The following is a 14,442-nucleotide window of genomic DNA, read 5'->3' on the forward strand; positions in this document are numbered from 1 at the left end:
CACATGCATGCACACACACACACACACACACACACACACACACATCACATGCATGCACAAACACACATCACACATGCATGCACAAACACACATCACACATGCATGCACAAACACACATCACACACATGCATGCACAAACACACATCACATGCATGCACAAACACACATCACATGCAGTACTGTCAATTAAGCCACACACACACACACACACATGCATGCACAAACACACATCACATGCAGCACTGTCAATTAAGCCACACACACACACACACACACATGCACAAACACACATCACATGCAGCACTGTCAATTAAGCCACACACACACACACACACACACATGCATGCACAAACACACATCACATGCAGCACTGTCAATTAAGCCACACACACACACACACACACACACATGCATGCACAAACACACATCACATGCAGCACTGTCAATTAAGCCACACACACACACACACACACACACACATGCATGCACAAACACACATCACATGCAGTACTGTCAATTAAGCCACACACACACACACACATGCATGCACAAACACACATCACATGCAGTACTGTCAATTAAGCCACACACACACACACACACACACATGCATGCACAAACACACATCACATGCAGTACTGTCAATTAAGCCACACACACACACACACACATGCATGCACAAACACACATCACATGCAGTACTGTCAATTAAGCCACACACACACACACACACACACGCACAAACACACATCACATGCAGTACTGTCAATTAAGCCACACACATCACATGCAGTACTGTCAATTAAGCCACACACACACACACACACACACACACACACACACACACACACACACACACACATGCATGCACAAACACACATCACATGCAGTACTGTCAATTAAGCCACACACACACACACACACACACACACAGAGTTCATGATTAGTCATGAGGCCACAGTGAATGAGAGGAAAACATCTCTGCTGCAATCTGTGCACACAGCACTGGGGAGGCTAAACACACACTGTAAAATCCCAATGAAACCCAATGCACACACACAAACACACACACACAGCCAAGCTGTAAACTCCTACTGTAAACATCTCACATCAGAACATTATTTTCACTGCAGTCCCATACAGTGCCACCTTTCTGTGGCTGTTTTACACACACACCTCGACCACCACCACAGCCCTCACTCCAACCTCTGGCTCTCTCTGACAGATTTGGTTTTGCCCTTATGATGCGTGAGCTGTGATGAGCCCGGGCCAACCCCCCCATGACCCCTAGAGTGATGGAATAGTCCAATCTTCCTCAAGGTGGAGGTGGTGAATGCATTTTCCTCCACAAACATCCACGTTATCCCCCCCAGCATTGCTGATGAATGGAACGGTCCAGTCTCCTCTTTTATTGCTCTCTCCCTCTCCTTCTCTCCTTCTCTCCCTCTCTCCCTCTCTTTCACATGTGCTGGCGACAAGGCTTGAGGAGACTCTGAATCACACCATCTGTTTGCTGCTGTTTTCACTCAATCACACACACACACACACACACACACACACACACACACACCAAACAACACATGCACCATGACAACACAAAGGCACAGATATACACAAAATCATATAATGCTATAGGTCAGCATAGGCTACACATAACCCGACACAAAGCAAGACACAAAGTAGAACACACCTTGAACCATACTGTACTCAAACACCAACACATATCAGTACACAAACTTGAGCAACCAAATAACACTGACACACACGCACGTGCGCGCGCACACACACACACACCAAATTCCACACATAAACACCACGACAGATGCCACGCGAGCACATTACTTTAAACTGAACACTCAACCCCATCCGGAACGTACATGTGTGGCGTGACACGCATGTTACACTACCAAAAACAAAGAGCGCGCGCGACACACACAATGGCAGCACGTATGGAGGGCTGCTCCTGCTCCTGATGCCTTTTTATTATTCTCGGCAGCACAAAGGGGTCAGGGGTGAGACCTGACCTTGGATATGATAATGAGTCTGTGCGACACGACGCCAACTGACAAAGAGAGCACCCATACGGTGCCCCGGACCAAACGTAAACAAGTTATTCTGTGTGTGTGTGTGTGTGTGTGTGTGTGTATATGCATGGGGTGGGGGGGGTAAATGCTAAACTCATGTCAATGTAAAAAGCTGTAGCGGAGGAAGGAGTGAGTGTGTGTGTGTGTGTGTGTGTGTGTGTGTGTGTGTGTGTGTGTGTGTGTGTGTGTGTGTGTGTGTGTGTGTGTGTGTGTGTGTGTGGTGGAGCTTGAGGTGGATGGATGCAAGTGTGTCGGGAGGGGTTGGGTGGAGCGTGGCCAGACTGCGCTGGAGAGGCGTTCAGATCACTCACCCCAGCTTCCAGCCGTCTGCCGTCGCAGTCACTGCGACTTTACGGACCAGCGCTTCACCTGAGGGACCGTGGGGGAATATACGTCACGTGTGTATGTGTGTGTATGGGGAGGCGTGTGTCTGTGTGTGTGTGTGCGCGCGCGCGCGCGCCCATGTGTGTATGGGGAGGCGTGTGTCTGTGTGTGTGTATGTGTATGTGTGTGCGCGCGCGCGCCCATGTGTGTATGTGGCGTAGCTCCTTTGTTTAAGGCCATCACGTGCTCAGTCTGCTCTACACCCTCCTGTCTGCCAAAACATACTGCCACATACACACACACACGCGCGCACACACACACACACAAAGAGCGCAAACCAATAGTCACACACACATGGAAGGTAGACACCTATAGTCACACACACATGGAAGGTAGACACCTATAGTCACACACACATGGAAGGTAGGACCAAACCTTTGTTACCTGAAAATCATTTCAAATCCAATCAAGCATTTAGCACAACCCTAACATTGACACATCAAGCCAAGACCCAAGACACCCCCTCAAAATACAAACACACACACACAAGCACACAAGGGAATGTCATAGAAGTAGCACAGGGACTTGTTTCACTATCTGTGAGTCTGTGTGTGTGTGTGTGTGTGTGTGTGTGTGTGTGTGTGTGTGTGTGTGTGGAGGGGAGGGGTGGTGGGGCGTGCTACGGAGACATTGCCGCATCGCTGTCCAGATCGTGGAGCGATCATGTCCAGCCGATCGATCGCTAAACTGATAACGCCAGAGAAAAATGGAACGGGAGGATGGAGAGGGAGGGAGAGAGGAGGAGCAGCAGCCGGCGCCTGTGTGGGGGGTGGGGGAGTGTGTGTGTGTGTGTGTGTGTGTGGTGGTGGTGGTGAGGGGGCGGTCAGACGGAAGAGACTGGGGAAGAGTGCGGTGGAGCTGGTGACGCTGGAGCGTGTTGTTGCACGTCTAATCTGCAACGCGTCCACACCGCCAGCAGGGAGAGGGGCAGCCAGCCAGCGCACGCGCGTGCGCGCACGAGAGAGAGAGAGAGAGAGAGAGAGAGAGAGAGAGAGAAAGAAAGAAAGAAAGAAAGAAGGAAGAGAGAGGGATGAGAAGAAAGTAAAAGTTGGTGAGAAAAAATAAAACCACAGGAGAGAAAGTGAATGGGCAAAAGGAAAGTGAAAATGAAAGAGAAACTGAGCGGAAGAAAAAGGTAGAAAAGGAACGAGGGACAAAGACAAGACACAGGAGAAGAAAGAACGATGGTGAAACGTGATAGAGGAGAGGGGCGCGATAAAGGAAAGCAAATTGGACAGAACTTCCTACTGTGTAGGAAGGAAATGGATAGACAGAGGAAGAGATAGGACAAAAGCAGCGGAAGAGGAAAGGAGAGAGAGAGAAAGATATGGAAGAGACAAGGAAGAGAGGGAGAAGTATTCAAGTCCCATGAGAAGGCTCACTGTCCAACCATGTGGGACCACCAGTGAGTGTCAGCACAGTGTGGACTGGTGGTCTGTGTGGCTGCTCAGACAGAAGACAAACAGATGTTGGCACTGGCATAAATACCTCAGAGAGGAAGTGATGTGAAAGTGACTTTCATGTAAAAGATGTTCATGATGCAACTCTGTCTGTTATCCAGTATGTGTGTGTGTATGTGTGTGTGTGTATGTGTGTGAGTGAGTGAGTGAGTCTGAAAGAATTCTACAATGGCATCACCTCTGAAACGCTCATCAACTCAAAATTACTTTAACTCACAACACACACACACACACACACACAAAGTAATAAAAGAAGAAGGAACAACCCACAGTAATAACAAGAATGACAGCATGGGGTGTGTGGTGAGGGGGGAGGGGGGGGGTCCCAATTTTCATTCCGTCTCTTGTGGAATCTACCCCTCCTCCCCCCCAAGCCATGCTGCTCTCTGATGGGAAATGATTTATCTAATATTGGCCTGTCTGAACAAAGACATTTATGGAGAGCGCCCCCTCATATTATTCATTCCTAATTGGTAATATCCCCCACCCCCCCTTAGGCAGTTCACAGCAACAGCCAATTGCTCCAGTCACCGTCCCCCCCTCCCCTTCCCTTCTCAGCTAATGCAAGGGCCACATACTCAGGATACATTAACATGCGCGTGCACAGGACACACAAACACACACACACGTGTAACGAACCCTCTGCAAAAACAACAGACACCACAAAGGCATAGGCTACTACAGGTGTGTGAGTATAGGTGTATGTGAGACCCCATCCTTCTCTCTCTCTCTCTCTCTCTCTCTCGGCAAGACACCCTCCCTGCCTCCCTCCCTCTCCATCTCTCTCCCCCTTTCTTTTGTCTCTTCTTTTTTTCTCCTGCTTTTCAGTGTGTCACACTGTGCTCGTTTTCTCTGCTCCCATCCACCTCTTCCTGTCTCAGCGCTGTCGTTCCAGAACCCGACAGCTCGGAACGGGCACGCGTGGCGACCGAACTGAGCAGGGGAAACAGGCACGGAACAGACTGCAGTGGAGGTGGGGGGGAGAGGGAGGGGGGGGGGGACAAAGAGGCTACTGTCAGCCGTCTCAGAGCTCGCCAAAGACAGAGAGAGTGCCCCCCCCCCCCCCCCCCCCCCCAAACAGGAGACTCAAGCTAGGCAGCCAGGTACCAGGACACACCTGCTCACTGCCAACAGTTGCAGACAGCGCGACCACTGTGTGTGTGTGTGTGTGTGTGTGTGTGTGTGTGTGTGTGTGTGTGTGTGTGTGTGTGTGTGTGTGTGAGGGGGGGGGGGGGGGTTGTTGCTGAGGTGTATAAGGAAAATGAGAAGAGGAGGAAGAGAGACATCGTGAGAGAGAGGGGGGGAAATGGCAAGAGAACAGCAAAGAAAGAACAAACGAAAGAAAGAAAGGATGAAAGAAAGAAAGAACGAACGAACGTACAAACCCTAACCTAATGCAAAAGCACCTGCGCTGTGTGGGAGAGGAGGTGGCGTGACAGATGAGTGAGCATGGCGGCAGGGAGACGGCTGGACAGAGTGCCCCTGCTGCCTGACGGGGACACCCCTGCGCTGGAGATAAGAGCGCGCGTCGTGCGGGCAGAGTGGGCGATGTGGCCGAGGGACTTTTTCTTGCCGCCCACCACACGACATCATGGAAAAGGATACATGAGTGATCCATATCACACCGACCCTAAATGACTATCTACACAATGGAAGGGGTGTGTGTGTGTGTGTGTGTGTGTGTGTGTGTGTGTGTGTGTGTGTAGCCCTGATTCACGTACCAGTTGAAGAGGCACACAATGATTTGAAAAGCTTTTGTCCTGAAAACTGAAAGACCATAAGACCACAGATCTCTGTTTCTCTCTATCTCTGCAAAGTACACACACAGAAGGAAATGACATCAGCAACACTCAACACACACAATCCATACTTCGCTTTTTTTTCTGTGAAGCCACAAGGGGAACTGAAATTGCAGCTGTCAAGCCAGGGTAGCACGCCATTCATAGCTGTTGCGCTGCACACAGCTCATTCAGACATTTCAACTCACGGCACGTCCAGCATCAACACAACACACGCCTTCCAAACTACAGACCATTAACTCCACAAGGAGGAAGCGCTCTTAGTATCAATGACTCCGGAGGGACGAATGTAACCTTTATTTTGATGATATGACACATATAGTAATGGGATGGTTGCGGTGCAGGTGTGATAACTTTTCTTTGTATAAATAGACAATTAATGGGAGTGATGTGTCAGCTTTACACATCAATGTGCTACAGATAAAAAAAGAAGTCACATTCTAATGACATCAGGTTGCGAGGGAAGAACACCAGCAGTGCAAACAACAAGAGTCTGGTGTGCTTACAAAACACTTTGTATTCAAGCCTCTCTCTAAAAAATCCATTTCAGCTCCACAAACAGTAGCAGTAACTATCCAATCAGGCAGCAGCTAACATACCACCCAATCACCTCTCAGTGTCGATATGACCTTTCCAATAAGATGCTGACTCTGACATTGCCTACTGCACACCATTCCAAATCTACCTACACACCACAACTGAGAAACATTCACCCAATCACCCAGCTGCCCCTACCACAAAGAGAAACAGCTGACCTGATGGAGTGCACCTCCATAACGCCCCCCCCCCCCATCCCTTCTAGCTACCCTACAAAAGAACAGTAGCACTGACACAAAGTGGACAAAGCCTCTCTCACATGACCCTACAGAGAGAGCATTGCTTTCATCTACAGGCCAGCTGACCAGAAGGGAAAAAAGCAAAACAAAATGGAAAGAAAAATAAGGAAAAAAGGAGAAGAAAACAAGAGTCACATTGAAAACAAAGAGACAAAGAGATCGGGATGATCTGATCTCACACACACACACACACACACACACTGAGCAGCTCATTACTTTAATCCAGCTGTTACAGTGACAACACTCAATGAGGCTGATCAATGTCCCACTTGTCTGTGTTTTGGTGCAATTCTAATATTATCCAAGTGACCTTTCACCCCTACTGATGCTTGCCAACTCAACCCCAAAGCATCTAAATAATCCGATAGTTCAATCAACAGCATTAGATTTAATTATACCCCAACTAAAAAGGGCATCTAAAATCAAAATCACCCAATCAATCATCCACAGTATTGACTGATTGCGTCATTGAGTTTCAAGTCCCCAAAAAAACCCTGGGTACAAACATAATGTCCTCTTGGACATAGATAGGGAAAGATGGGCTGACGTCAACATGACCCCAAATCTGGTCCCGACACCAGCTGCCGCGGTGTCTTTTCAAGTCTGACTCAAGTCTAAACGCTCTACCCCAATTTCAGGTCAGAGCCCCACTGACACATCTTTGAACAGAACTGACAGAAATCCCCTGACCTCACTGCAAAGCTGTAACAGACAGAAAAGAGAGTCGGGCATCAGACAGTGGACAAGGACACTTACCCATCCGCCTTGGCTCTGGATCCAGGGCTGGATATGCTCGTCCAGGTAGACAGTCATCCAGTCGGCGATGCGTCCCACCAAAGAGCTCATCTCCTTCTCCACGCATTCCACACACAGCGCTCCGCCGAAGGCAAACAGGCCCACTACGCGGCCCCAGTTCACACCGTCCCGGAACACCTCGTCCATGACGCTCTCAAAGCTCTGGTAGGCGGTGGCGGGCGTGATGTGCAGTTGCGAGGACAGGTCACTGAACGCCCGCGCGTAGCGCAGCTCGAACTCATTTGCCGAGTCCCTCAGAGCCTCTTTGACGGCGTCCGGACCGGCCGAGGAAGCTGTCGGTGACCGTGGGGGTGTGGGCGTGCCCCCCTGTGCGCTTGTGCCGTTGGCAGAGCCGTTGGGCAGAGGGGTCGTTGTTGTCGTGGTAACCGCTGCCGCCTCCGTCCCTGGCTCGCTCTCCCCATCCACCTGCCCCCCCTCAGTCCGACCTGTGCCGTCTGTGAGCCCGATGCAGCTAATGGGATAGTTCCTCTGGGACAATTTGTACTTTATATAAAACACCACCAGTTCTCTGTTGCTGTAAGACGCTTCCTGTTCAGTCATAGTTGCCTCTTCAAATTGACTTATTACAACTTTAAATGGGATAACAACCTCCACAGCACCTGCCCGTAGTCCAACCCTCAGAGCTCGCTCCACCTGTCTGTGGCTTCAGGCGTCCCAAGCTGTTCGCGCTGACATCAAGGAGCAAAACAAGGGGGACTGTCGATGATCCTCATTGGCGTCTTCTCTTTGTTGCCCCAAATAAGGCAAACACAGTTAGGGCTGCAGCACTGGTTTATAACCTGAGTAGGAGACAGAAAGACGTTAAAACCTCAGTTGGACATTGGCTAGCCTTTAATTCCTCTCCTAGCAGGCTACACCCAGTGGGCAAGGTAAGAGGAGATATAAATCTGACAGAGTTGGGGTGGAGGGGTGCTGCTTTCGAAACAGAAGTCTCCGCCTTGATGGGGGGGGGGGCTGGAGCTAAGGAGCATATGGTAGCGCCATCACCTGCTGCCCCTCCACGCGACTAAATTTCTCCCAGCCTCTGGCTGAAAAACACGAGAAAGAAGTCCAGTCTCCATTGACCTTGACACGAGTGAATTTTAAACAGCTAGGGTGTTCGCAGGGACTGCGTGGATAGAATTCTGATGGACATACCTGATCTAGATTGTATCATGGACAATCTGTGATACAGATAATTCAGTGTACATCCTCCAACAGTGCAATTCGTGACACACATATTCAACACAATCAAAGCAGAACTAACTTAGTTTCTTGGCTTCACGTGAATGTATAAATACACAACATACAGAAGATTGAGCTGTTTACATGTTCATAATCCAGCAACATTACATTTCCTCGTCCATGAAAACATCGACTCACTGAGACTGTTCTCTTTTAAAAAACGCACATGGGTCTGCCTCGCGTGGCGGGAGGTAGATTAGGGCACTGGCCGTGCAAAGAAATTAAAGCGCTGACAAACACGTGAGAACCGTGTGGTCAAGCCCACTCGCGCACCTCGCCCACAAAAGCGTAAGCTTGCATCCCTAACCTTCTTTATGGTGATTATGACATTTGCCATAGGTGGTTATCGATGTTTATCAGAGGCGCGGTGTGTGACATGAAAAAATAAATAATTTACGACGTGACTGGGTACTTACTGCAGCATTTGCATATGAAACACGTCTTGCACGTAACGGAGATAGGCTACGTTGGCTAGCAAGCATAGGGCAAGACGATTTTTATTAAACATTTCAACTTTTTATCTATCATTTTATCTTTACTTCATAAAATAGCAATGAAATGCTAATGCTCTGCTCCATACAGTTACCGTTGTTAAGCAAGCCATATTGTGATCGGAATCGGGCACAATTTAGATATTTTACAGTTGTTTACATTGTCCAACGCATGCTCCATGAACACAACGTGCGACATAATTGGTCGAGTACGAGTTCATGCGAGTAAACATGTTTCATACGAATAAACATGTTCATATATTTCTTGTAATAATATCATGACTAGTGTGTAATTACTGTTCACATTATTCCTGAAGTTAAAATAGATATATCTCAATAACTTTTTAGAATAGCAAAGCAAATGAATGTAGCGAATTGATTACAGATCACTCAGGTAGTAACGTTAACATAAACGCTTTGCTTAAAGAGGGTGTATTACATATTACAACTTCGTTAGACCACGAGGAGTGCATGTCAACACCCCTGACCGCCAGCCTAAGAAAATAACATTCGAAATGTCGTTAACGTTGGTGTGAACCTTCTTACCAAATTAAAATTGTAGTCGATCTTTTATTCTCTGCCCGCTGTTGGCTGCTCTTAATGTCAGTGGACAGAAACGTTGGTATTTTGCTTATTACCAGTGAACTATCTGCGTACAATGTGAAGTGTGAGAATATACCAGAGGTTTCAGGAACCTCCTTCGGCCCTACCTCCCCTCTCTCCGATAGGATAGGCCAATAATAAACGTCGCTGGCTTAGAGCCCAGCCTACCACCATTACGTAACAAGAAGTGTCCATCCCTTTCATGTACAGACGCCTGGTTGAGTTTTTTTCCAGGCAAACCGAGCTGTCATGTCTTGCATCCATTCTAGCATAATGTTATCACAGACTGCTACTAACCGATGTACAACTTGGAGTGCCATATAGAATAAATAAATGGAAACAGCGATCACGGAAGTTAAACTATCATCATCACGAACATTTCTACTATTAACGTTACATCCTGATAAGCCCAGTACTGTAGCCAGCTGCAGCGTATCTAGCTACCTGAATAAATGTTGGAAGTATTTTCAACCCATTACAATTTCACAATCCCTCAACAGAAGATTACGCACATTCACTTAATCAAAAAGTGACACATTTAACGTTAGTGGAAAGCAACCCAGCTTCCCCTCTGACATGTACCTAACGTTAATTCACGTAAAGCTAGCTGTTTAGGTCTCTGTAAACGTAAATACCCACTGAAAGAGACGAACATTAAAGTTTTCATCATGTGTTAAAAACTCGATAGCACTGAAAACCCTTGTTTAAATACGACTCGCTTATAAGGAAACCACATAGCTAACCTTATATCGTTAGTTCTCTTCAATCCGTGTTATCCAAGAGTACATTTCCTGTGCAATCCTAGCTATCTACGTCAGTTTCTCCCATTAGCTGGCTCGGATCACTGAAATGGCCTTACCACAGCTTGCCATTTCGTAATAATAGTGGTGCTAAAACTAAATAAAATAATACAATAAACGTTAAAATGGTCATTTTTCTAGACCACAAACTTGCCTTCACTTACTTAGTATGTTGCGGGGAGGAAATCCCTGATTTGCAGCATGTTTTTTCTTTCGGTGTCCCTGTTTTCAGTCGGGATGAGATAAAATCCGACATTTCTGGTGCAGCAGAGGCAAGGCAAACGAATACAGTAACGTAAACCCAGTTCTACAGCATTGGTTATCCAGGCAGGCATACGGATGTTCCGCCCTCAGTGTGAATGACGCTTACTACAACCAACAGTGAAACGCTAACATTTAGCGAGGCTCAGATAAACCTTGCAGGCAGTCTTCAAACTGCTGTTGGATAGTTATCAATTTATAGTAGCATTTTCTACAGATTAATTCGCGCAATACGCCATTTACGTTATCCGGACATCTTATAAAATATATTTCCTGGTCTCTTTCAAACACTTTCGCCAGATAATATAAGCTAACACTGGCTAGCGTTCTCTCTGGTTTCCAGTGACCATTTGCTAGTATGACTAGCGCTCAAACATTAGGCAAAGATTGATTGACATATTTAACCTAAATTAGACTTACCGGTCTGCTACCCTGTTCCACAGTAAAGGTATACGAAATAGTGGCATCTTTAAAAGATTGTGCTGTTATCCGTGCGAGAACACAATTTAAGCTAACGTGGCAGTTAGTTAGCCATCACTACACGTAAAGAGTCCCCAAAACAAAGAATTTGGACGCTCTATGGTAACCTTTGTTACCCTGATATTGCTTGGCGTACATTCCATGCGTTTATTACATGGCAGCGCCACGCTGTGGTTTACATCTCGAGTATTTCAATGAATAGGCCTACGTATACCATCTCTTGGCTGTGGCATTATCAACTAAAGAAAGAAAATAGAAGAATATGTAGGCAAGAATTCTGACAATTATTGACGAGACTATTTAATAAAATGTGCCCAAACTTCATTATATCCTTGAAAATAGCTCTTTCAAAGATGGTCATTGGTGTATAGAACAAATAGGTAAACGGGATTATAAAAGCCAATGCAGATTAATTATTAATTAATTGATCTATTTTAATCTATTAATTAATTAATTGATTAATTAATCTATTTTACAGTATGGTTCTTGACATCATAATTGTTCATCAAGGCCAACAGCAAAATACATTTCATAACAATGCAACCCTTTAGACAGATCAGGCTAATTGTCAGCACAGTTGGATCAGAGTTGAAACTTTATTGGTTACTTCACCAAATGCTTGGAAGATTACGTCACAATATGTATAGTATCGCATTTTTTTTTCTATATTACATGAAAACTTTACAGTTTGTATTTCTTCATATACTATATATATATATTTATATATATATATATATATATATATATACTTATATTTATATTCCCCTTGACCAGGGAAGGAAAAGTAGACATCCATACTTTTTAAGGGAAGGAATGCTTCTCAGAAAATATTTAAATGCACTTCAAAGAATTAAATACATCCTCTTAAAAAACACATCGGGGGCTTACATTGTACAGGATAATATGAAGGCTCAATACTGATGGTTTCACTTGTAATGGATATTTACTGCATACAGTGAACAAGCATTATATAGTCCTTCTTGTTCACTATTGGGCATAACAACAGGCGAGTTTGTTGGCATTCCTTTTCATTCAGCCATTGCAGCACAATCATCATAGGAGGAATAACAAAAGGCATAAATAAAAACAATTTGTAAAGTACAAAAAGTCTTCATAGGTGCCATGACCTGATAATTCGATCAAAGTGAACTTCCCTCTATTCAATTAACTCCATTCTAAGGAAATTTTAGAAATGCCATAATGGTTTAAAACATACTTGTATGTCTATAAATGTTGAAATCAAGCAGAGGAGGAATGTAAAGAGCAGAATTAAAACATGAAATAAAAATAAAATAAAACTAAATTGAAGAAATAAGAAATTATGAGGATTTGAAGTCTGCAAATGCCTCAGCTCTCATCAGCCATTGGGACGTGTGTGTGTGTGTGTGTGTGTGTGTGTGTGTGTGTGTGTGTGTGTGTGTGTGTGTGTGTGTGTGTGTGTGTGTGTGTGTGTGTGTGTGTGTCTGACTAGTGAGAGCTGAGAATTATGAAGATGTTTAGAGGTCATAGCTTCCTTACTTTGTCTGATGTCACAAACAAGTTTAGATTTTTACTGATTCAGGGGGTGGGGTAATTTTAAGCCTCCTCTGGGTCCTAAACAAGATAATTACACAGACAGTGATGAAGACCATCTATTAAACAATTCCATATTGATCAGCCCAAAGGGAGCCATTTTGTTCTAACATTTGTTGATATCAATTCAGGCACACAACTTGTTTAACAAATCAACAAGATGATATGGTATTTTGTAGTTGCTTTTTCCACCACTATTTGATCTCCTTGTTTGCTTTGTCTTAAAAGCATAGAGACAATCATTGACAGAATATATATATACACACACATAAACAAACAAAAGAACAAACAGAAAAAACAACAAACAGACAAAAACCCAGGATACATGACTGTAATAAATTATTATTGTTATAACATTTCTCTGTCTTTCAAGAACATCTCGACACAGGATGATGTGCACAGCCAACACAGAGTAGAGAGCAGAGCTCTGCAGTGTCACAGTGCTCCTCTCCTCTCCGCCCACATTAGAGGGTCAGAGGACCTGGATGCCAATGACGGCTTTTAGAGTAGCCTCCACTTTTCCCCCGAAAAAAGAAGAAGAAGAAAAAAAAAACCCTCCAAAAGCCCGGAGTCAACAATCTCTTCCCAGGACCCATGCATAGTCTTACTCAAACCTGGGAGAGGGCAGGGGTTGTGCTTGCTCTGTCCCTTTCTCTTTCTCTCACACACACACACACACACACACACACACACACACACACACACACACACACACACAGACACCCTTGGAAATTCAACCCTGGGTCCCCACCACTGCTCCATTTGAGTTTCCATCTGGGTCCTTCTGGCCCAGCCTCCTCCTGTGCTGGGTTCAGGGTGCAGGCTGCAGGGTGGTGGAGCAGGCCTCTGGGGCGGCGATGTGGAAGACCAAGCCGATGCGGAGGAAGAAGCGGCGCAGCACGGCACGCAACTCGGGAATCAGATCAAACTGCATCATCTCGCACAGGTGGGGGTAGTAACAGGACGCGTGCGGTTTGAACTGATGGAGGAGAGAAAAGATTTGGAGTTAATCACCTGTTAGGAATAATGTTAGTGGGCTTTCTCATTGAGACAGCCACCACCCAGTGATCCAAGACTTTTCTGGAAGCTTTACTAAGGCAGTAAGTACAGTATTTCACAATATCTCACAATAAATTAATTCTTTATTATTTGCCGTTTTATTTTTTCCTGGGATCTTTTGGGGGAATGAGCAAAAAACAAAACATAAAAACTTACATTAAAGTGCTCAACACTTCACCCTCACATTTGCCCAACGAATGACTACTATTGAAGGCCATATTTCTGGCTTTTTGGGAGCAATCAACAGTTTGGTAATCTCCCCATGAGGTGAGGAAGGGCAGAACTCAATGGAACTACAAACATTGCCAGATGATGAATGGATGGTTTAAATTTCACTGATGGGCAAACATGTAAAAACGTTTATTTGCATGTGTTTTACAACACACACACACCCATGCTGTAAGGATCTCCGGAAGCAGGCTGTGGAGTTTATTTATTTTTTTTGCGGTTGCACTATGACGTCACTTGCAGGGATCTCTTCCTGCAAATAAATGTAAAAAAAACTTTGCAGGGCTTTCCTCTGGCTACACCGAGGACAATGAACAAGCCCTACTTAGGAGGACATTGCTCAAA

At 45.6% G+C, this 14,442-nt stretch overlaps 2 protein-coding genes across 5 annotated transcripts in view; both read right to left on the bottom strand.

Annotated features, from left to right (window-relative positions):
* The window catches only part of bcl2l1 (BCL2 like 1), a 22,276-nt gene extending 10,942 nt beyond the window's left edge, over positions 1-11,334 (bottom strand). The window contains exons 1-3 of one of the 3 annotated variants that reach the window (XM_042098746.1): positions 11,179-11,334; positions 10,662-10,719; positions 7,320-8,158 (exon numbers count right to left, since the gene is read on the bottom strand). In XM_042098746.1, the coding sequence (XP_041954680.1) occupies positions 7,320-7,919 (600 nt within the window). In that variant the 5' untranslated portion in view covers positions 7,920-8,158; positions 10,662-10,719; positions 11,179-11,334. Of the gene's footprint in view, positions 1-7,319; positions 8,159-9,640; positions 9,785-10,661; positions 10,720-11,178 lie in introns of those variants that run through there. The other 2 variants (XM_042098743.1, XM_042098745.1) reach the window with 2 other exon arrangements.
* The window catches only part of arfgef2 (ADP-ribosylation factor guanine nucleotide-exchange factor 2 (brefeldin A-inhibited)), a 47,877-nt gene that overhangs the window by 5,677 nt on the left and 27,758 nt on the right, over positions 1-14,442 (bottom strand). Inside the window, exon 39 of one of the 2 annotated variants that reach the window (XR_006032948.1) lies at positions 13,476-13,789. Coding sequence is in view for 1 of the 2 variants with exons in the window: in XM_042098734.1 (XP_041954668.1) it covers positions 13,622-13,789 (168 nt within the window). In the remaining variant the exon portion in view is untranslated. Of the gene's footprint in view, positions 1-11,815; positions 13,790-14,442 lie in introns of those variants that run through there. The other variant, XM_042098734.1, reaches the window with a different exon arrangement.

This window comes from Alosa sapidissima, chromosome 7 (genome assembly GCF_018492685.1).
Source record: "Alosa sapidissima isolate fAloSap1 chromosome 7, fAloSap1.pri, whole genome shotgun sequence".
Taxonomy (NCBI): Eukaryota; Metazoa; Chordata; class Actinopteri; order Clupeiformes; family Clupeidae; genus Alosa; species Alosa sapidissima.